The sequence below is a fragment of the Elephas maximus genome, chromosome 20 (assembly GCF_024166365.1).
Source record: "Elephas maximus indicus isolate mEleMax1 chromosome 20, mEleMax1 primary haplotype, whole genome shotgun sequence".
Classification (NCBI taxonomy): Eukaryota; Metazoa; Chordata; class Mammalia; order Proboscidea; family Elephantidae; genus Elephas; species Elephas maximus.
Window position 1 is genome coordinate 49,419,284 of NC_064838.1, and position 24,977 is coordinate 49,444,260.

Here is a 24,977-nt window from a genome sequence, read left to right on the forward strand (position 1 = left end):
CACCAGAAGGTTGGCAGTTCGAGTCCACTGACTGCTCCTTGGAAACGCTATGGGGCGGTTCTACTCTGTCCTGACATTACTGTGAGTTGGAATCGACTCGACGGCAACTTTTTTTTTTTTTTAAATGGTATGGGGGAAACAGGCACTGTCTCACACTGCCGGGGGAGCATGGGACATCCTGTGGCAGGAACTTGGGGATTGCTATCAAAATGAAAACCCTGCCCCCAGAACCCAGGAGTCTGGCTCGGTGAAATACATCTGCATTTTCACTGCATTGCTTTAATGGTGGAAAGCGAAAAATTAAACCAAACAGTTGCCGGAGAGTCGATTCCGACTGGTGTGAGAGTAGAACTGTGCTCCGCAGGGTTTTCAGTGGCTGATCTTCCAGAAGTAGATTGCCAGGCCTTTCTTCTGAGGCACCTCTGGGTGGACCCAAACCTCTAACCCTTGGGTTAGCAGTCAGTACATTAGCCATTTGTACCACTCAGAGACTCCTGTGGAAAACTAGAAACCACCTAATACCGAAAGAGCTAAATAAGCTCGCGAATAGAATAACACATAGCAGTTTAAAAAAAAGAAAGCGGGCGATCAAAATAAACTGATATAAAAATCTATTGGGCAAAACAGCAAGTTGTAGAACTCACATATGTAAACTCATGTATGTAAACAAGGAAGAAAGAGCTCTAGAGAGAAATATATCAAATACACAATGTGGTTACCTCAGGAGAGAGGCCTGGAAGTGGGGAGGGTGCCAAGGGGGATTTTAGCCTTGTATGTAATATTTGAATTTTTTACAAGAAAATGTTTATGTATTTCTTGTGTAATTAAAAAAATTGCCAGACTGTTGGTCATTTAGGTGGTTTCCATGGTTTTGCCATAAAACAAAAAAAAAACCCCAAACCCATTGCCATCAAGTCAATTCTGACTCATAGCGACCCTATAGGACAGATTAGAACTGTCCCATAGGGTTTCCAAGGAGTGCCTGGTGGATTTGAACTGCCAACCTTTTGGTTAACAGCCGTAGGTAGCTCTTAACCACTACGCCACCAAGGTTGCCATAAAAAGAAGGCTCCAACTGGTACTTTTGCATATTTAATTTTCTTCTTCTGATCTGTTTCCTCAGGATGAATTCCCAGAGCCAAGATTGTTGGGTGGAACAGGAATATTTTTCCAACTCTTTAGAACAGATGACCAGGTGGCTTTATAAAAGAGTCACTGCATTTCTAATGCCATTCCCAGAAGACTCCACTACAAACTCCAGGGAATCGCCTTTTACTGAGTTGCTTTTTAACTTTGATCATTCTGCTTTTATAGAGTCATCAAACTGGGAAGGCGCCTGTGCAAGAAGGTACTGCCTTTGCGGTTCAAGGGTGGAGACGATGCCGTGTATCTGGCCCCTTGGCCCCCAGCTCCCTCAAGGAAGTTCAGTTTCACCTGGGAAAGCTCAGTTGCCCAAGAGTGTCTGCTAGGCTTCTTCCTTCCTGATAATGTATGATTAATGGAGTTTCTCCTTTTGAACTGGCTGCCAGGCAGCTCCGTGTTAAGTCAGAAGCATATCAGATAAATGTCTTAGATTTTGTGGTTGTCATGTCTGTTAGCTCTTTTTTTTGGTTGTTACCATCTATTTCCATATGAATTTTATCATAATGTCTAACAGTGCTTTAAACAGAGAGATGTCATATGCCCAGAGCCGGACTACAGAATCTAATGCTGCTAACTTAAATATGATTTGATTTAGAAAATGGTCAGCTTTTCAATCTCCTGCCCCATGTCCAGAACATTTTTTTTTTATCATCCTTTAAATTCTTCTTCATTGTTCTCTCTAGGAAACGGTCCCCATCCTGATCCCAGGCTGTGTTAGGAGCCCTGTCCTATGCTCCTGCAGCTCAGGCTCGCCTTTACCAAGGCCTAGTCACACACTGCAGCTGATTCCCCAACCCTATTCTTCCCTCATTTGCTGTTATCAACGTTATACATGCAAATAGTTTTAAGTAGGGGGTCTCAACCTCAGCACTACTGGGATTTTAGACTGGGGGAGTCATCTTTTTTTTTAAATTTTATTTTGTTGTTGAGAATATACGCAGCAAAACATCAATTCAACAATTTCTATATGTACAATTTAGTGACGCTGATTACATTCTTGGAGTTGTGCAATCATTCTCACCCTCCTTTTCTGAGTTGTTCCTCCTTCATTAACATAAACTCAATGCCCCCTAAGGTTCCTGTCTAATCTTTTGAGTTGCATCAGTTTGATCTTATATAGAGAGATCTTAAAAGAGCATAATGCTCAAGGCAAGACTTTTTTTTAACTAGTTAAGCTAAACTATTTTGTTTAAAGAGGATTTCAGGAGATATTTTTGGCTTAAGGTTTAAAGATTATCACAGGGCAATAGTTTTAGGGGTTCATTCAGCTTCCATGGCTCCAGAAAGTCTGGAGGAGGTGGGATGAGTCTTAGTTGTGGGATGTTAAGCCACCTCCCTGGCCTCTACTCACTAGCTGCCAGTAGCAACAATTGTGACAACCAAAAATGTCTTTCAGACATTGTCAAATGTACCCGGGGGGACAAAACTCCTTCTGATTGAGAACCACGGGTTTAAAGAACCAAATAGTTTTACAAGGTTTATTATGAAAACACAATTCCCTTCCCACCTTTCTACCTCTATTTCTCAATCCCCAAAATAGCCACTTTCAACTATTCTAGAAGGTTCTTTTTAAGTTACCTCTGTATCTTTCAATAACCTGCTTCTATTGCTGCTTCTTGATCGTTTAGTATCAAGCATTATCTATTGGCTTTCTACTATGGAAGATGTGGATTTTCCTCTCCTTCACTCCACACCCACTTCCACACCACACCACACCACACCACACACGCCTACCACACACACGCACACCCCACTCAAGCTCAGCACACACACATACACCATTCAAGGCCACCCCCCCACATACAATGCAAGCCTACCACACCACACATGCCTACTACACACACACACACACACCCCTCCACACCACATCACACCACACACACCTAGCCCCCCTACATACACACCAAAGCTCAGCACACACACACACCCCACTCAGTATACACACACACACCCACATACAATGCAAGCCCACCACACATACATCCCACTCAAGCCCACCCCCCACATACACCTCAAGCCCACAACACATACACACACACCCATACCACACACACTTACCATCCCCCATCTTCCCAACAGTTACCATCATATTTTTAGTTAGATCATTATTCCCTTTCTGTAATATCACGACTGTGTAAACACAATATTAACATAGTATTTTTATAGTCACATTATGTGGCGTACGATATCACTTTTCCCTTCCTGTATAACATTTTGTTTTCCCTGGAGTTAATTATTGTCATTTTTATCATTTCCTTAGTTTCTATGCATTTATCTGTAATTCAACTCCCAAGCTCTCCCCCACTTGGATGAATCTTCTTTCAATACATTTGAGAACATTAGGTATTTCATAAACTTTAACTTTCTGAAGAAATCTCTTCAGTCCTTCTCAACTGCTCTGATTTAGAATGGTTGCTCTCCGTTTGGTGTCCAGGTATGGTCTTCGTTGTTGCTGTTAGCTGCCATCGAGACAGCTCTGACTCATGGCAGCCTTAAGCGTGATGGAAAGAAACGCGGTCTGGTCCTGCGCCATCTTTGTAATGGTTGGTATGTTTTAGTCCACTGCTGTGGCCATGTGTGTCAATGTGGCCTCTTGGATTAGGTCTTGGGCTTCCTGGGTTTCATGTCTTTTTATTGATTTTACTTCCTTTTTAAGTGGATCACAGCCTTTAGGAACTTCTCGGGAAAATGTGTATGGAGTCAATTTTTTGAGAACTTGTGGATCTGAAAATGTCTTTATCCTACCTTCACATTTAATTAATAGTTTGGCTTGGTATAGAATTCTAGGTTGGAAATAACATTCCTTCAGAATCTTGATGGCCTTGCTCCACTGTTTTCTAACGTTCAGTGTTGCTATTTATCTATTGCCATTTGGTTGTTTATTTGTCTGTATAAAGCTTATTGTCCTCTCTGGAAGCAGGCAGGATCTTGGTGTCTCTGATGTTCTGACATTTCACGAAGACATGCCTTGGTGTGGGTCTATTTCTATCCATTGTGCTTGGTGGTCCCTTTCAATTGATAATTCATGGCCACTGGTTCTGGTAAATGTTTCTGAAATGTTTTTCAGGGCTTCCTTCCACTCTTTTTCTTCTTCTTCTTCTTTCTGTTCTCTCTTCCTGAAACTCCTTTTATTTGTATATTCAATCTCCTTGACTAGTCCTCTAATTTTCTCATATTTCCTCCCATTTCGATCTATCATTTTCTTAACTCCCACTTTTTGCAAAATGTTCTAATCATTACTTTCCAGCCCTTTTGAATTTTTCATTTCTGCTTTCATATTTTTGGAGCCCTGGTGGCACAGGTTAAGAGCTCAGCTGCTAACCAAAAGGTCAGCAGTTCGAATCTGCCAGCCAGTCCTTGGAAACTCTATGGGGCAGTTCTACTCTGTCATATAGTGTCGCTATAAGTTGGAATCAGCTCAACGGCAATGGGTTTAGGTTTATAAATATATATATATACATACATATATATATTTTTTCTTTCATTTTTTAATTGGCCTGTCTAATCTTTGGCTGAAGGGTGAACCACAAGAGTGACTTCATTACTGAGAGGAGCTAAAAGGCTATCTGGGGGCCATACTCTCGGGGTTTCTCCAGTCTCATGTTAGGCCATTAAGTCTCGTCTTTTTTTTTTGTGAGTTACAATTTTGTTCTACATTTTTCTCCAGCTCTGTCTGGGACCCTCTACTGTGATCCCTGTCAGAGCAGTCGCTGGTGGTAGCCAGACACCATCTAGTTATGCCGCACTCAGTCTCGTGGGGGCTGTGGTAGTTGTGGTCCATTAGTCCTTTGGACTAATCTTTCCCTTTTTCTCATATTTTTAATATGAGAGTTTATGGTTCTTCGAAAGCTCTTTATAAAAATTGCAATCTGTTCGTGTTACACGGATGCAATATTTTTTCTTGTTTACTTGGTGTTGTATTTGTTGTATGTGATGGTACTTGCTGTTGTATTTCTTCACTCACTCACTCATTGTAGTTTCTTCTCCCTGTATAGTCTCCATTTCCTCCAAGTTGATTTGTCCTGTCCATTTGTTTTGGTCTTTGTCCTGCTCGTTAGGTGCTTTTCTCAGCTGTCTGGAGAGCTGTGGTCTGCTTTTACTAAAAGCAAGGCACTAAAAAGCTATTTGTAATACCTCTGTTTAATGACTGTGGGCTTCTCTGTCGGGTGGTCTGGCTGCTTCCTAGGCAGGGGTGGTGACTATTTTCGAACAAAAATGCAATCTAGCATAGTAGGTATTATTAGTTACCAGTTGGCACAGACTCACTTCCAACTCAGGGTGACCACATGTGTGTCAGAGTAGAATTGTGCTCCATAGGGTTTTCAATGGCTGATTTTTCAGAAGCAGGTCACCAGGCCTTCCTTCTGAGGAACCTCAGTGTGGATTCGAACCTCCAACCTTTTGGTTCGCAGCCAAGCATGTTAACCATTTGCACCACCCCCATTTTATAGATATGGTAACTAAGGCTAGGAAGTGGTGGACGGAGATCCAAGTCCACATCTTTCTGATTACAAATCCATGCTCTTTCTATGATCCAATGCCTGTTGCCTCCCTGGATCTCAACTTCCTCTTCTCCAGCCTAGTGGCTGCACCAAGTAGACATGCAGTTGTGGGACTGAGCTTCAAGCAGCTCACTTCTAGGTGACACGCCCACAGGGAAACCTGCCAATTGCCATTCACTTTCAAGGTCGCAGTCTGATCCACTGAGCAAAGTGAAGCTGAAGCTGTTCCTGGACGCGCATTAGAAGTACACTGAATTTGGTCAGCCTGGGTTGAGTGTGGAAACCCTGGTGGCATAGTGGTTAAGTGCTACAGCTGCTAACCAAGAGGTCAGCAGTTCGAAACCGCCGGGCGCTCCTTGGCGGACAGCAGTGGGTTTGGTTTTGGGTGGAGTGCAGCCACAGCTCCTCAAACATGTGGAGGGCCTGTTTTATGTCTAACACTGTACAACCATGGTGGGACGCAACAAGAGGTCCTCTCCCTTAAGAAGCTCACAGTTTGAATTTGTTGAGGTAATACAGTTTTTAGTATCCCCATTTTCTAAAATACAAACTTGATGCTTAGAGAGGTTAAGTAATTTGTTCAAAGTCACACAGCTAGCTAGTAAGAGGGATCCAAAGCAGTTCCCTTGATTTTTTTTGCAGTATAGAAAAACTAGTTGCTGCCAAGTTGCTTCTGACTCCCGGCAGCCCCATGTGTGTTAGAGTAGAACTGTGCTCTATACGGTTTCCAATGGTTGATTTTTTTGGAAGTAGATTGCCCGGCCTTTCCTCCAAGGCACCTCAGGGTAGGATCGAACCTCCAACCTTTCGGTTATCAGCTGAGTGCATTAACTGTTAGCACCACTCCGGGACCCCTTCACCATTCCAGTGGGCATGAAATGGTACTGTGGTTTTACAGTTTGTATTTCCTCTGTAAGTCACTGTGTAATAATCGGGAGGCCTGTGGTGAGACACCCAATAGTGGAGCAGAACGGAGAGTGCAGTTTGTTGAGCAAACAATCTTGATTCTGAAGTGAGGTCAGGCCTTCCATCGCTGGCTCCGTAAGAGCACACTTCATTACCACTGTCTACTTTGCATACATGCTCTATTCATTAATCACTTTACATGCCTTCTTTCCACACTGCTTTTGGATGGCTCTCAAAATAACTTGAGGGCTAACCAAAAAAAACCAAACCTGTTGCCGTTAAGTCAATTCCGACTGATAGCAACCCTACAGGACAGAGCAGAACTGCCCCATAGGGTTTCCAAGGAAGTGGCTGGTGGATTCGAACTGGCGACCCTGTGGTTAGCAGCTGTAGCTCTCTCTTAACCACTACACCACTTGAAAGCTAGCTGCAGTAAATTCCTGTGCTGTCTACGGAATGGCCTGGACAGGCAAAGCAGGATGAATGCATGCAGCCCTCACCTCTTACTGCAGGGTGCTGAAAAGGTAAACATCACCTACTAATGTCTCTCAATCTATGGAAGTCAGCACCAATTTTTACTCAGCGTCTACTGTGTGCTTTGGTGGGTTGCTTTATCTAACCTGTCTGTGTGGTTATCATCATTTTACACTGAGAAGGGGCTGCCACAGACAGGTTCACATTACCTGCTGGAGGTTACTCAGCTAATAAAGGGGCAGACCTGTGAATTAGACACAGGTTTCCTGCCTTGAAAGAATCCTATATTCCTTCCACAACACTGAGATGCCATCATGTCAAAACTATTCAAGCCTGAGGTTTAAAAAGACCCTCTTCCCCAAAAGAAAGGCCCTCACTATTTGATAGTTACTTTTACATCGTTTTCAAAGCTACACTGGAATCTTCTGAAGGGTCTAGGTTAGTGACTGAAGTTTCATTAAGAGCCCCCATCATATTTATGTTATCTATAAACAGAAATTTCTCACTTGCCAGTGGAAACGGGCTTCACAGGAATAAGCTACATACAGGACATAATCGGTACCAATTCTGGAAGGGCAAATTTAAGACTCACAGAGAATGAGTTACCAAATTAAAAAAAACCAACGGTTGGTTAAGGGCTCCAGGTGGCTTCTGGAAGTCATAGAAGCTGAACAAGAAACAAGGCATCTGCTTCCATAATTAGTATTTGACCAGAGTTATGACCTGACACATCCCATGTAACATGCTGGGAACTCACGTTCATCGACTGTATTTCAATCATGATAACACAGAAACCCATGGGGTCTGAAGATACTAGCGTATGTGGTATTCTCAGAGCAACTAACTGTATCTTCCAAAAGCTAGAGGAGGAGTAATAAGGCAGCAGACTAGCAGTCTGCTCCCACTACAGAAGATCATACAGCTAGGTAGAATATTATTAACTTATATAATCACCAGAAGCAGGGCCACTGGAATCTTTTAGAAATTCTATTATAAAAAGCAAAGCAGGCTATGGCACAAATAAAGATGTTCTCTCTCTCTCTAGTGTGACTATTGGATTCAACTCCAAGACGACCAAAATTATTTTTCTATCTCCAGGAAATGAAGCGGTAACAACACTAGGTAGGAGGTGGTAATATTGTACTATCCAAAAATAAAAGAAGAGAGTGCATTCTGGAACACTTAATAAAAACCAGGCTTGTTGGTGGAGGCGAACATGAACCAAGATCTCAGGCGTCAACGAGCTGCAGGCTGTGGGCAGCGTAAGCCTTTGATGTAACACACAGGGTCACAGCTGGTCAGATGGATGCTTCCTCAGACCCTGGGCAGCCCATACAGCACTCATCTTAAAGCCTATGATGTTTGTGGTCAAACCACAGAAGGATATTCCCTGCAGGGATCCTCTGGGTTTCATTTGAATCTACCTGATTATTTTTTAGTGAAGTAGAGAGAAGTTTAACAGCTTTTTTTTTTTGGTAGACAATTAGCTTCAAGGTAAAATCTACCTGTTGCCCACATTCAGAAATTAGTATTATTTTTGTAGCCTGGACCCACTGTGGTCAGGCCCTGCTGTGGGTGATAAGGGATCTGGGCTGGCTGGGTGCCTTAACCAAACCAGAAAACCAAACTCATTGCCTATAAGTCAATTCCAACTCATGGTGACCACACGTGTTGCAGAGTAAAGCTGTGCTCCATAGAGTTTTCTTGGCTGAAAGCAATCACCAAGCCTTTCTTCTGAGGCACTGCTAGGTAGGTTCAAACCGCCAACCTTTTGGTTTAGTAGCCCAGCGCAAACCATCTGTGCCACCTAGGGACTTTATAAAAAAAAAAAAAAACAGAAATCGGAGCTCTCAGAGGTCCAGCCCAACCTAATCTTATCCGCAAAGACATTCCTGCGGGTCAAGTCCTCTCACTCTTCTAGAAAAAGCACAAAGCTGTGCTTTACATGAAAGCCCTTAGCGCTACTCAACACTAAACTACAGTTAATCATTCTTTATGTACCTCAGAACTAAATTCACACACTTCTTGACACTGGTCATAGCACGTTCGACCTTTTTCTTTTTTCCTAAATTTTATTTATTTTGTTGTTGAGAATATATACAGAAAAAAAAAAAAAAAACCCATTGCCACTGAGTCAATTTGGACTCATAGTGACCCTACAGGACAGAGTAGAACTGCCCCACAGGGTTTCCAGGGAGCGCCTGGCAGATTCGAACTGCCGAACTTTTGGTTAGCAGCCATAGCACTTAACCACTAGGCCACCAGGGTTTCGATACACAGCAAAGCATACACCAGTTCAATAGCTTGTACATGTACCATTTAGTGACAGTGATTACATTCTTTGAATTATGCAACCATTGTCACCCTCCTTTTCTGAGTTGTTCCTCCCCATTAACATAAACTCACTGCCCCCTAAGCTTCCTATCTAATCTTTCAAGTTGCTGTTTCAGTTTGATCCCATATAGATAGTTCTTAAAAGAGCATAATTCTCAAGGCAGGCCTTTTTTCACTAGTTAAGCTAGACTATTGTTTGGTTTTAAGACAACTTAAAGGTAATCTCAGGGATCATGTTTAACAATTTGATTACAGGTAACAATGAACTCACTAAGGCTGAGGCGATAAACAAATCCTTCCATCTTCTAAAACCCAAACCCACCCCATTTCCAAAACCTTTCATGGCTGTTCTTAACACAGCTTGGAAACCTGGATGTTTCTGGTCAAACCATGGCTACAGATTGTGATAGGAGAATTGTAAAAATGTCTCAGTGGGCATCTATATGACATGACCTCAAAAAGTTATGCCTTTTAACTGGATATCCATTTGCAAAAAAATGAAACAGGACCCATACCTCACACCATGCACAAAAACTAACTCCAAGTGGATCAAAGACCTAAACATAAAGACTAAAACGATAAAGATCATGGAAGAAAAAATAGGGACAACCTTAGGAGCCCTAATACAAGGCATAAACAATACAAAACATTACCAAAAATGACAAAGAGAAACCAGATAACTGGGAGCTCCTAAAAATCAAACACCTATGCTCATCTAAAGACTTCACCAAAAGAGTAAAAAGACCACCTACAGACTGGGAAAGAATTTTCAGCTATGACATCTCCGACCAGCGCCTGATCGCTAAAATCTATAGGATTTTGTTAAAACTTAACCACAAAAAGACAAACCACCCAATCAAGAAGTGGGCAAAGGATATGAACACGCACTTCACTAAAGAAGATATTCAGGCACCTAACAGATACATGAGAAAATGCTCTCGATCATTAGCCATTAGAGAAATGCAAATTAAAACTACGATGAGATTCCATCTCACACCAGCAAGGCTGGCATTAATCCAAAAAACACAAAATAATAAATGTTGGAGAGGCTGCCGAGAGATTGGAACTCTTATACACTGCTGGTGGGAATGTAAAATGGTACAACCACTTTGGAAATCTATCTGGCGTTTTCTTAAAAAGTTAGAAATAGAACTACCATACAACCCAGAAATCCCACTCCTCGGAATATACCCTAGAGAAATAAGAGCCTTCACACGAACAGATATACGCACACCCATGTTTATTGCAGCTCTGTTTACAATAGCAAAAAGCTAGAAGCAACCAAGGTGTCCATCAACGGATGAATGGTTAAATGAATTGTGGTATATTCACACAATGGAATACTACCCATCGATAAAGAACAGTGATGAATCGGTGAAACACTTCATGACATGGAGGAACCTGGCAGGCATTATGCTGAGCGAAATTAGTCAGAGGCGAAAGGACAAATATTGTATAAGACCACTATTATAAGATCTTGAGAAATAGTATAAACTGAGAAAAACACATACTTTTGTGGTTATGAGGTGGGGGAGGGAGGGAGGGTGGGAGAGGGTTATTTACTGATTAGTTAGTAGATAAGAACTACTTTAGGTGAAGGGAAGGACCATACTTAATACACGGAAGGTCAGCTCAACTGGACTGGACCAAAAGCAAAGAAGTTTCCAGGAGAAACTGAATGCTTCAAAGGTCAGCGGAGCAAGGGTGGGGGTTTGGGGACTATGGCTTAAGGGGACTTCTAAGTCAATTGGCAAAATAATTCTATTATGAAAACATTCTGCATCCCACTTTGAAATGTGGCGTCTGGGGTCCTAAATGCTAACAAGCAGCCATCTAAGATGCATCAGTTGGTCTCAACCCACCTGGATCAAAGGAGAATGAACAACACCAAGGTCACACGATAACTATGAGCCCAAGAGACAGAAAGGGCCACACGAACCAGAGACTTACATCATCCTGAGACCAGAAGAACTGGATGGTGCCCGGCCACAACCAATGACTGCCCTGACAGGGAGCACAACAGAGAACCCCTGAGGGAGCAGGAGATCAGTGGGATGCAGACCCCAAATTCTCATAAAAAGACCAGACTTAATGGTCTGACTGAGACTAGTGGAATCCCGGCGGTCATGGTCCCCAAACCTTCTGTTGGCCCAGGACAGGAACCATTCCTGAAGACAACTCATCAGACATGGAAGGGACTGGACAATGGGTTGGAGAGAAATGATGATAAAGAGTGAGCTACTTGTATCAGGTGGACACTTGAGACTGTGTTGGCATCTCCTGTCTGGAGGGGAGATGGGAGGGTAGAGAGGGTTAGAAACTGGCAAAATTTTCACGAAAGGGGAGACTGGAAGGGCTGACTCATTAGGGGGAGAGTAAGTGGGAGTAAAGAGTAAGGTGTATATAAGCTTATGTGTGTCAGACGTTCACTTAAAGCTCAATAAAAATTAAAAAAAAAAAAGTTATGCCTTCTACATAGTCACTGTGAATTAGAAGGGATCTTGAGTCAGGATATGGGTGGTGCTGAGTTTCCTGAGAAGCCAGCTCCCAGTGGGTGCCAAGGGGCATTCCCCAGGCAGCGCCTGTTGGGTAATCCCTTGGGTGGGTCCCCTACTGTCACTTTCAGATGTTTATCAGCCCTACGAAAATAAACATACCATTTCACACTCCCACTTAATATTTCTGCCTGGCTCTGCCTACTTCCCAGAAGTAAATGATAATAAAAACAAGAATGAGAGTTAGCCTTCTGGGCAGAACCCATCCTCAGCACACATCGGAAATGTCCCGGTCCAAGGCCATTTGTCACAACTCTCTCCTCACAGACTCCAGTTCATAGACGACCCACTCTGGACTGTTCTCATACCTTTTATCTCAAAATCCGTATCATTCCCTTCAGGGCCAGGGTGAGGCAAGGCAGGTGTCCAGGGTGCAAAATTTAAGGAGGCACTCCCTTTCAGGGGTTGACCTTGTACTTACAGGACCTTGAGAGTGAGTGCCTCTTTAAGAGTGAGGTACCTAAGTGTCAGTATGTCCTTGAACTTTGCACCCTGGCTATCTCACCTCACCCTGGTCCTGGCCCTGACTCCCCTTCTCTAGGCTCTTGGCATCTCAGTAAATGTTTGAGGAACGATGTTCAACCTAATTCTCGTCAACCTACCTGGGGTTCAGAATGGTCCAGACCACAGGCTCTGGGTCTTGAACTTATTCTGCACCTGACAAGCTGTGTGATGTTAGGCCAGTTCCACAACCTCTCTGAACTTCTAGTTTCTCACCAGTAATTGAAGATAATTTCCACCCCACTTACAGGATTGTAAAAAGGATTAACTGAGATTGTGTAAGTGGGAAGCTTAGTGTAGAGCCTGGCATGTATGTGTGCCCATGGCCTGGGGCTGTTGAGTCAGTAAGAGAGTCTTAGTTATCATTGCTAGTGGTGCTGGGGACATCCTGACTCTCACTGTAGAATCAAGATGTGAGACCTAGAAGATAACCTCCCAATATCTTGATTATTTCATTACTATATTTTGTTCTCCTTATTTTATTTTTTGGATGGCATGTGCTTTCAGTATTGGAATACATGCTTACTAATTGACTGTGTTTAAATTTCTGGTTGGTAATATGGATTTTGAGAAATATGATCTTGAAATACAAGCTACCAATGAGGTGGGCGGCACCATGGCACCACCGGTCTGTGGTATGACAATATACCAATGAGAGCTATATAAATAATTCATTGCAGGCGCCTTTCCATTAGATTACATGGGGAACCTCTGGTTTGCCAAATATGACCCAGAAAAACCAAAACAATCCCATCAGGGCTCCCTAGCTATCACAAAGGAAAGCCATAATTAGGCTTGTCAGCCTTATCCTAGTGAAATAAAGAAAAAAAAGGCAAAAGCGTACAAAACTAACCCATCCAGGAAACATCACCTAATAGAACACTCAACCTATACAACAATGAGGCTCCAACTCTGGTCTGCTAAGCTTCACACATTTCACAAGGGACCCACCTTGATGCTAAATGCATTAGGAATGGAATAATGCCTTACCTCTGAGGTCCAGAGGCATAAAAAGTGGCTGGTATAACATTAATCCAACACTAATGAAAGAGTTAAAAACAATTTAGCACCCTGAACAGGCCTGGGCAGCGTTTAGCTCAGTTGTTCGTGGAATGGCCTTGAGCTGAGGCTGACTCAATGGAAGCTAATGGCAACAGCAACAGCACCCTGAATGAGAGATCCTGCCTGTTCCTGATCATGCCGAAATGGAACCTCCTGCCAGGTGGCCTGTCATATTGCTTAGTAAGCCACTTCCTGAAACTCTTAGAAGGTTCAGAGGCCAAGTTTCCCAGAAGCCGCAAATGAGAAACAGGAAGGGAACCTCACCCCAAGCAGACGACCCAGGAAGGGAGGAAAGCACTGGAAGAAGAGGGGAAAGGAAAGCAAGACTTTACTTACTGCTTTCGTTTTGTGGGCGCTGGACCAGGACCTGGAATTGCAGCCGGAGGATGCCCGGATTTTGGGCATCTTGGTCACAGCCTTGCAGGGAGAGGTTGAAGTTCCCAGCCATGTTCCCAGGCTGCTGGTCCTCCAGCTTAAACACCTCAGGATTGGTGGTGGAGCCTGGGATGTAGTATTCAACTCGCTCCTCCTTCTTTACACAGTTGGAGACGTTGAAGGTGAGGAAAGAGACGCTGGCCCGCAGGTGTGCAGGGACAACAAACTGCCAGGTCATGAGCTCGTCCTCAGGGAAGCCCTCCGGGTAGTTGGCAGACATCAGGATCGCCGAGCCTTCACCCTCAAACATAGACTCAATGATGCACAGTCCTAATGGGCGGGGAACAAACCAGAAGGAACAGGAGGTAATCAGACCCTGTCCTGGTTGTCCACGGCTGAGGGACAGGGGCGTCAGAGAAAAGGTCATGGTGGTTCTCAGATCCTGAGCAATTCTCAGGTCTTCTTCCACAGAAGAGCGTAATCTTTCTTTAAGGTACTTAAGTTAAATCATGGCATGGTATATTTACACCCAAAGCAGAGGTTGGTGATGAGGCTACATCAGTGGTGTACGAGTGTTTAATAACCAACTCACTGGAGTAAAAGAAGGCCCTGCTCTGTAGCTTATGTCAACTGCCAGTACTCTGATTCCAAGCTAACAACACGATGTGACTGAATGTGGAGTTGGGGAGAGACGTGCAGTAATGCACCATTGCAGAGTATCTCCACTCCACAGATACAACAGACATAAATAACCTCAAGAAGCATGTTGCTAGGAGATAGGGGGGCAGGGAAACTAGAGCACTGGAAATAGAACAACCAGAACACAATTAAAGAGAATGTTGACACATTGTGAAAAATGTAACTAAGGTCACTGAACAACTCGTATAGAAACTGTCAAATGGGAACCTAATTGGCTGTACAAACTTTCATCGAAAACACAATAAAATATTATTATAAAAAAAAAATAAAACAGCAAAAAAAAAAAAAAAAAGCATGTTATTGTCTTCTAGTTGATTTTCGACACATAGCGACCCAATATGACAGAGTAGAACTGCCCCATAGGGTGTCCTAGGCTCTAATCTTTACGAGAGCAGATGGCCAAGTCTTTTCTTCTGCAGAGCTGCTGGGTGGGTGCAAACTGCCAACTTTTTGGTTTGCAGCTGAGAGCTTAACCATTGCAACACCAGGGCTCCTTTCCAGACACATAGATGATGGTAAAATAATTAGAATGGGATGAGTTCTGAATACTTATTACCTCCTTTGCTTTTAATATAATTTATTTAATTGTAAAGTTATATAATTTTATTTTTAACGATGGCTCTGGTTAATACCAACTCACAAGATTCCTGAACGTCTAACAATCAGCTCTTGTGACCGACATGAGGGAGTCTGAAAGGTGTCAGTGGACTCTGGCATACCACTGATGTGGATACAGAAAATGTGAAAGAGACAGAGAACAGGAAAGAGAAACTAGAAACGGTGCAATCAAGGTAGGTCTGCAGAACCAGTCTCATTTCCTCCTTTGCAAGGAAACCTTGCGTGTATGTACGACTAAGAGTGTCCCCCTCATTTGTTCAATACAGAAGGGGGTTCAAACTAGCAATAAGTAAGCCACGCCTCTTACAGTAAAGTAGAATCTTCCTTTAAGGTACTTAGGTCGAATCATACAAAACTGCCAACCCATGACCATTTCTGACCTAAACAATGGTAATTTTGTGTGGCTTCACCGAATCAAACAGCAGGGAGGGACATGGTGTGCTCACGTTTTATAGATGACCGATTTGCAATGCTGAAGCCGGAGACATTTCTCTTGTCGAACCACGGTAGGTGTAAGGCCATTTTCACTCCCTCCTGCATCTTGATCCGGGACACAGTGCCATTGCTGCAGAAGGTTCCAATCCTGACTGAGGTGGCATCGATGCGGCCGTTGATGGAGTAAGTGACTCCGTCCGGGCAGCTCTCGCCTGGCCCGATCTGCCTCAGGCGGGGGACAGAGAACTGTAGCTCTAGACCAATGTTCTTAGGAGCCTTGACGTCCCAGATGAAAGTTCTGTTGAGGACGGGCAATGAGGATGTTGAGGGCTGGAGCTGAACCTCCCCAAAAGGACACGGGCCTGACATGCAGTCTGAAACACAGTCACAAAAGCATTTGAGATCACGCTGAAAGATCACCCACCCCATGCTCCTCAGTAGTAGATACTTTACCTGCTGGCGCCCCATCCCCCAACTACTGAGTGTTGGTGACCAATGGCTGACAGATACATCCTTCTCTGGGGAAGTGCCTCAGTTCGGGGGAGCTGCCCTGGCCCAGAAAAGCCTACAAGTTTTGCTATTCCCTCACCTTCACCCCAAGGGGCAGCCGATAGCCAATAACTACCTAATACAGGAGTGAAGTAGTGGGCCAGTGAATAAGACGAAGACCCTCAATGGGATGGACTGACACAGTGGCTGCAACAAGGGGCTCAAACATAGCAATGATTGTGAGGGTGGTGCAGGAACAGGCAGTGTTTTGTTCTGTTGTACATAGGGTCATTATGAGTCGGAACCAACTCGACAGCACCAAACAACAACATAGGAGTGAAAAAGCCTGGCCTGTTTGCTTCAAGTGACATAACCTGTTGATGCCATTCACACCCAGAGCTCCCTGTGGGATCAGGCTGAGGTAGACTTCACCGAATATCACATCTTTGTTCCGCTTTTTTGCTCTATCCTGCTTCCCTCACTTCTTCAGGGGTTTCTTTTGAGGGCACTGTCTTGATAAATGGCTTCCACGAGAACCCTTGTCTCTGGATCTGAGGGAATGTGACCTCAGAGACCTCCTAATTACCGTGTTTTCCATATTAAATCGCTGGAGCCCAACTGGTGGGCTTCTGATCAGGCTTTTCTGGAAGCCGGAGGGAGAGCATTTTCCATGGAGAGCCCATGCTTTGGAATATCCTACTTCCCCTATTCTAAGACAGTTATGGTTTCACAATTTTTAGGGCATAGTGCCAAGATCCACCTTCTAAAGCTGGTTTTCCCACAATACACTCAATACACGGAGTCTTCTCTGAATGTACAACCCCTTGATGGCTGGAACCCAGTGGCACGGTTATCTTCCTGCCTCGTGGTTTTAACGCTAGTATTTTATTATCACTGCAGTTGATTTTCTCTTTTTAAGGCTAACAATTAATGACATCTTTGATGTACTTCTGGAAACCATGGTGGCATAGTGGTTAAGAGCTACAGCTGCTAACCAACGGGTTGGCAGTTCGAATCCACCAGGCGCTCCTTGGAAACCCTATAGGGCAGTTCTACTCCGTCCTATAGGATTGCTATGAGTTGGAATTGACTTGACGGCAGTGGGTTTTTTGTTTGTTTGTTTTGATGTACTTTGTTCCCAAGCCTTTCAAAACAGAAAGAACTGTCGCTGTGTGGGAGGAAATCAGAGGAAAGCACATGGAAGAAGGAATAGAAAGCAGGTAACATAACACTGAAGGCTTTTGTTGTCTGCAACAGGTAACTTGCAAGTGTTGATGGACTTTGGTCACTGTAATAATAATCTGGTATATCTTTATTACTGCCCTGTTGGGGTGTTTGAAAGTATTGCCAACCTGAAAGGGCCTCATGGGAGAATTTCAGAGACATCTAGGACCTCTGAGCCCAGTCATGCCAAGTTTCTCATTGTTTTTGGTTTGAAATTGAAAAATAGTTATTTGATTTGTAAAATAAGATATTGATCTTTATGTTCTAATTAAGCACCACACTATTACTGAATATGAATAAGGAAGACTGAAGAAGAATTGACGCCATTGAATTATGATGTTGGCAAAGAATACTGAACATACATACCATGGACTGCCAGAAGAACAAACAAATCTGTCTCGGAAGAAGTACAGCCAGAACGTTCCTTAAAAGCGAGGATGGTAAGGCTTTGTCTTATGTACTTTGGACATGTTATCACGAAAGACCAGTCCTCAGAGGAGGACATCATGCTTGGTAAAGTAGAGGGTCAAGAAAAAAAGGAAGACCCTCAACAGGGTGCGACACAGTGGCTGCAACAACGGGCTCAAACATAGCAACAACTGTGAGGATGGCCAGGACTGGACAGTGTTTCGTTCTGTTGTACATAGGGTCCCTGTGAATTGGAAGCAACTTGACAGCACCTAACAACAACAACATTATTGGATACTAAAATTTTAACATAATGTCACTAAAAAAATTCTATGCGTAGAAATAATGGATTAAAAATTATTATTATTTTTTAAATATATAGGTAACAAAACATTTGCCATTTCAACAATCCAAATTTCTCATTTTTGCAAAGCAGCCCTGGAATCCGGGTGACTAGTGCCAGCACTTGCAGCATATGGCAACCCTGGGACAAAAGCCCAGCTGTGTTTGGTCAACCTGTGTTCCCACCAATGCACTGCACTGCCTGAGCAATAACACAGGGTTAGATAACGTGGTGACTAATGTGGCTAAAATCAGACTTTGTGTATCATGAAATATAATACCTATGTTTAGGAACTCATGGAAACTTGGTTAGGTCTATCAAGCCAGCTCTCTCCTAAAGCTGGTCTCGAGGAGCTTTCTGCCCATACCGCCAATGTGCTCAGGTGGCCCCTTCTGGGATCTGTACTCAAGTGGGATCTCTTGACCCTATCAAGACAATGGTTCTCAGTCCTAGGTCCACGCCAGAATCACCTGGAGGGTGTTTAAAAAATAAGCATGCCTGCACCAATCCCCTAGAGAACTAAAAAAAACCTGTTGCCGGCGAGTTGATTCTGACTCATAGTGACCCTGTAGGACAGAGTAGAACTGCCCCATAGGGTTTCCAAGGAGAGCCTGGTAGATTCAAACTGCCAACCTTTTGGTTAGCAGTCATAGCTCTTAACCACTATGCCACCAGGGTTTCCATCCACTAGAGATTCTGATTTAATTCCACACCAAGGACCTGGAGTCAGAAAGCCCCACCTCCCAGCCCCGCCTCTGCCCACAGCCTTGTGCTGCTGGGAGATCAGGTTGTGCAAACAAGTTTTAATTTGTTCCTAAGAGCCTTGGTTGGTAGGATGGGCATACAGACAAGCATAGTCAAAATGTCCGCATGCCTCCAAGTCTTCTCCCGTGCACCCTGTCCAGTGAGAAAATTTAAACAACTGAAATGATTCCGATACAGGACTGGAGAAGTGTCATCTCTGCAGGGATTTTTCCCAGCACAGACTTCTACTTTCATGCACTTTAATGGAACTAACTATTCGAAAAGAGATGAGAACAGAGATGTCAGGCTTTGTCTCCAACTTTTGGAAATCTTATTCAGGAAAGGTTTTAAAAACGAAGCGCAGGCAGAACCCTTGTTATTTTAAAAATTAATACTTTTATATCAGTTTCAAAAAGTGCTGGAATGGGTTTTATATGCAATAAGCTGTGTGTAGCATTCAAGGCTTGAGAGGCTGATGAATTCAAATGCCTGACTTATGAGGTCTGTCATTTGTTTCCTTTTTTCTTTTTCAGTGTGGAAGTTGCTTATGGGTTTAACTAAACGGAAAAGTAATGCATCCTGTAAAAAAAAACAAGACAGTAAAGAAGACAATGAATGTCACTTGGTCCCCACTACCACCCCTTCCCCATTATAGAAAAATTTAAGGGTAACATTTTGGTGTTTATTCTACTAGTTTTTGAACTACATATGATTATGTGTGCATGACTGTGTATGTGTGTGCACGCACATGTGTGTATTTAATAAAGTGGGACTGAACTATACAAACTATTCTCCTGTTATAAGCTACAGAGCCCTGGTGGTGCAATGGTTAAGCACTTGGCTGCTAACCCAAAGGTTGGCGGTATGAACCCACCCAAAGGCTCCACAGGAGAAAGACCTGGTGATCTGCTTCCATAAAGATTACAGCCTAGAAAACCTTATGGGGCAGTTCTAGTCTGTCACATGGGGTCGCTCTGAGTAGAAATCAACTCAACAGCACCCAACAACAACAACAATTATAAGTTGCATTGCTTTTAATGGAACAAAAATATCTTCAGCATCTTTCCATATTGTTATGGATTGAATCGTGTCCCCCCAAAATAAAAAAGTATGTGTTGTAAATTCTAACCCCTATACCTGTGGTTATAATCCCATTTGGGAATGGGTTTTCTTTAGAGGCCATATCAGTGTAGGGTGTGTTTTAAGGCAATCACCTTTGAGATATTAAAAGAGTAGATTAGGCATACAGAAGGAAGCAGAGATGGGGGAAGATAGATGCTTCAACACATGAAGATGACCAGGGAACCAAGGAACAAGGACCTTCCCCCAGAGCCAACAGAGACAGAAAGCCTTCCGTTAGAGCTGGCACCCTGAATTCAGACTTCTAGCCTCCTAAACTGTGAGAAAATAAACTTGTTTGTTAAAGCCACCCAGTTGTGGAATTCCTGTTATAGCAGCACTAGATAACTAAGATGGTACTGATAGTGGGGTGCTGTTCTAACAAATACCTACAATGTGGAAGTGGTTTTGGAATTGGGTAACAGGTGGAGGCTGGAAGAGTTTTAAGGTACCTAATAGTAAATAGTTTAAAAAAAAAAAAAATAGTAAAAGCCAGGAAACCCTGGTGGTGTAGTGGTTAAGTGCTACGGCTGCTAACCAAAGGGTCAGCAGTTCAAATCCTCCAGGTGCTCCTTGGAATCTCTATGGGGGCAGTACTACTCTGTCCTATAGGGCCGCTATGAGTCAGAATCAACTCGATGGCCTTGGGTTTTTTTTTTTTTTAATAGTAAAAGCCTAAATTACCTTGAAGAGACTACTGGTAGAATTATGAATGTCAAAGGCTGTTCTGGTGAGGGCTCAGAAGGAAGTGAGGAGAACTACAGAGATAGTCTCTATTGTCTTAGAGAATACATATGGCGCCATCAAGAGAATGTTTAAAAATGAAGGGCATTAAATATGTTTCTGGTGTGGCTTTAAAAAAAAAAACGATGAGCATGTGATTGGACGATAGAAGAGGGCGATGCTTTTTCTGCAGTGGCTAAGAACTTGTCTGAATTATGTTCAAATGTTTGGTTGAAGGTAGAACTTGTAAGTAATGAACTTGGATATTTGGCTGACAAGATTTCTAAGCAAGATGCGTGGTTTCTCCCTGTTGCTTATAGTAAAATTGCGAGAGGAAAGAGATGGACTTAAAAATGAACCGTGCAAAATGAAAACAAAACTTAAAGATTTGGAAGATTCTTTTGTATAAATTAAGGACATGTATCCTAGAATATTCACCAAGGACGTGGCTACACAATCTTTTGGCAAAGAGATTAAGCCTGTGAGTGCTAGATCTAACCAACCACCACAGTAGAAAATGCATCAATTTAGACCAAAAGGGAAAGAGAAAGAATGAAAGGAAAGAACGCTGTCTACCTCTTGGAATTCTACAGGCAACAAACAGATCAAAGGAGCTACATTTTTTGTCCCCCAAGAAAAGAAAAAGACCATCCCTGGAGTGGCTTGGAGATGAGTAGAACTGTTGGAAGGAGCACAGGAAGTGGGGCCTTCTGGGTTTCAATGGGTGGGGTCATGGACTCCTGGATCTCAAAGGGTGGGGCCTCAGTCTCCTAGGTTTCAAAGAGTAGGAGCTTTGCCAACTCAGTTTCAGAGTGTGGTGCTGACATTTAGGTGTGCTGGGGCATGGGGCCAGATCCACTGCCCAAAGCTGATGGGGCAAATCTGCCATGGCTAAGGGGCAGAAGAAGAGGGGCCTGCTGGGGCCAAGGGGTGGGATTGCCACACAGATGGACTAGGAGAAGGGGGCTTCCTAAAAATGAGGCAACACAGTTGCCATCCCAGAGGGCCTAGAAGGCAGAGCTGAAGCCCAGGACTGAGGGGCCTCCACCAGAATCCGGAGGATGTGGCCAACACCCAGAGTCTGGAGGGTGGGGCCACTTGCCAGATGTTCTCAGAGAACAAAAGATTATTTTCAAGCCTTGAGAGCTAATGTAATTTGTTCTGCTGGGTTTTGGCCTTGCTTGGTGCCTGTTATTCCTTCTTTCCCTCCAATTTCTTCCATTTGCAATAGAAATGCCTACATTCTGTCTGTCTTTGAGGGTCAAAGGTTGGAATGTTATGGATTGAATTATGTCCCCCCAAAATATGTATTGTAAATCCTAACCTCTATGCCTGTGATTATAATCCTATTTGGGAATGGCTTGTCTTTGTTATGTTAATAGGCAGGATTAGTATAGGGTGTATCTTGAGTCGATCTCTTTTGAGACATAAATGAGGTTAAACGAGCAAGGAGAAGAGAGATGGGGGTATGATAGATGCCAAGACACATGGAGATCTTCAAGGAACCGGGAAACAGAAGCTGAAGAGACAAGGATCTTCCTCCAGAGAGAACACAGAGCGAAGGCCTTCCCCTTTAGCCGACACTCTGAATTCAGACTTTTAGCCTCCTAAACTGTGAGAAAATAAGTTTCTGTTTGTTAAAGCTATCCACTTCTGGTATTTCTGTTAGAGCAACACTAGATAACTAAGACACCAACATTCTTCTCAGTTCTGTAAAAGCTTCACCGAGACTTGAATTGTTTTTTTAAATTAATTTTTATCGTGCTTTAAGTGAAAGTCCACAAATCAGGTCAGTCTTCCATACAAAAAATTGACATACACCTTGCCATACACTCCTAATCGCTCTTCCTCCAATGAGACAGCACAGTTCCTCCCTCTACTCTAAGATTTTAATTGTAACTGAATTAAATTGATAATAATAATTTGGGAAGAATTGACACTTCAAAAATACTAAAGCTTTTTCTTCATGGAACATAGTGTGTCTTTCCATTTATTTAAGTCTTCTTTTTTGTCTTTCAGTAAAATTTTATATTTTGGTTCATACATATTTTATGTATTTAGTAAGATTATTCATGAATATTTTTTCTTTGTTGTTGGTAACAAATGATCCTTTTCCATTATATTTTCTAATTGGTTATTACTGACATTATAGAAAAGCTATTAATTTGGGGATTTCTTTTTTTAACAAGTATTGGGATAGCTTAGGAATTCTTTTATTAATCGTAATAATTTCTTTTGGTTCTCTTTATGTTGTAGGCAGATAATCACATCAATCTGTGAATGAAGATAATATGGGTTCTTCCTCTAATAATTTTGCCTATTTTTTTTTCTTGTCTTATTGTCTTGGTTAGAACGATATGCATAGTGGGAATCCTTATATTGTTCCCCCCCCTTTTTTTGTAATGCTTCTATGTCTAACGGTTACATATAGTGTTTATTATCAGTTTCTGGCAAATATCCTTTATTATATTTAGAAAACTTCCCTAGCAGTGTTTTATTAAAAATTTAAAAAATCATCTACTAAGATGATCGTATGTTGCTTTTTTTCTCTCTAGCCTAATTATGCAAAGCATTCCATTTACCAACTTGCTAATGGTGGATCATTTTAGATTTGATATATTTTATCTAGGAATTTTTGCATGTATATTCATAAATGGTTGGTCTGTGGTTTTCTTTTTTATGCTTTGTCAGATATCGACGTAAGGATTGGAATAACCTTGCAAAAGGGGCTGGGAAATCCCTCTCTTCTACGCTCTGGAACAGAGGTCAGCAAACTGCAGCCCATGGGCCAAATCCAGCCCATCACCTGTTATCGTAAATAAAATTTTATTAGAACATTCATTGCCTGTTCATTTACATATTGTCTATGGCTGATTTCATGAATTCCTCCTATTTTCTTTTTACCCTTTTTCTTGCTTCCTCATTTGATCACTTGATTTGTTTATTTTCAGTTAAAACACTTAAGAAATTTTCTCTGAGTATGGCTTCGATTGGGTCCCAAATAGTGTCACCATTGCTGTTACCACATCTATTAATTCCTATTTGGAATGATCACCTTAACAAGATTGGGAAATTAGAAATTAAAATTTTTCTGATTATTATTTCCTATGTCCACCTCCTATCCCAAGCTCAAATACGAATAATTACAAGAATACCAAATAGCTGGAGTTTGTTGAATTCTTACGTCAGACTCTCTCAATCCATTATTTTATTTCATCCTTATACCAATCCTATAGGTTGGTATGATGGCCCTTATTTTACGGACTAGAAAACAAAGGCACAAAGCAGTTAAGGAACACACACGAAGTCACGTGATCTGGTCATGTGTTCAGTAGCCCTGCAGCCTGAAGCCAAGGCCAGGCCCATCAGTCTCCAAAGCTGCTGCTTTTTCCATTGTGCCTCCTGGACTGGCTTCCCCACTCTTCTCTCTTCAACCCTCTGATTCTTTTGTCCTCTTAAATCCCTTGACTTTCGCTCCGCATCTGCCAGGTGTTTTCAGCACATCAAGACAGCGCACTACCTGTTGCCACTGAGTAGATTCCAACTCATAGCGACTCTACAGGACAGAGTAGAACTGCCCCATTTGGTTTCCAAGGCCATAAATCTTTACGGAAGCAGACTGCCACAGCTTTTTCCTACAGAGTGGCTGGTGGGTTCAAACAGCCGACGTTTTAGTTAGCAGCCGAGTGCTTAACCGCTGTGTCACCGGGGCTTCTTCAGAGCACCACAGGCCCCAGAAACCTGTAGCTCACCAGCCTCTCTAGTGTTCCACTGAGACACAGTGTGGCCTGGTGGCGAAGGGCAGAGATTCTGGAGCCACTGCAACTGGGTTCCCGTCCTGTCTGCTACTTACCGTCATGTCACCAAAGCAAGTTATTCTCTTTGTGAACTTTCCAGAATCATACCCGGCCACATAAACACTAAATAAAAAGTGTAGAGAGCTCCAGAACAGCTCTTACCTCACCAGCATTAGAGACTAGCTCAGCAGAGAAATGAGAGGCAGAGATGTTTATAAGACCTTGTCACAGTTTACGAGTGCATACTCACCAATATTCTTCTGGATCTCTATGACAAAGTGCCTCTCCGGATTCTGGCAGCTAAAGTCAAAGACCGCCCTTTCTTCAGGCTTGATGGACAACATGGATAGCTGTTTTTTCGAAATGACGATATAACAGGGCTTCACCGGCACAGTTGGGGTCCCAGGCTTTATGGAAATTATAATGCCGCTTCTAGGTGGCAGGGCAATAGCAAAAGCTTCTGCAGAAAGGAAGAGAAATGAAGTAAGCAGGCTGGTTTAGGTCTGCAAACCCACTGTGGTCCCCC

At 42.9% G+C, this 24,977-nt stretch overlaps 1 protein-coding gene across 1 annotated transcript in view; it reads right to left on the reverse strand.

Moving 5' to 3' along the window:
* CDCP1 (CUB domain containing protein 1) overlaps nt 1-24,977 on the reverse strand; it is a 76,560-nt gene that overhangs the window by 18,271 nt on the left and 33,312 nt on the right. Inside the window, exons 2-4 of the mRNA XM_049862440.1 lie at nt 24,702-24,911; nt 15,616-15,978; nt 13,814-14,182 (exon numbers count right to left, since the gene is read on the reverse strand). Of these exons, the coding sequence (XP_049718397.1) occupies nt 13,814-14,182; nt 15,616-15,978; nt 24,702-24,911 (942 nt within the window). The remainder of the gene's footprint in view (nt 1-13,813; nt 14,183-15,615; nt 15,979-24,701; nt 24,912-24,977) is intronic.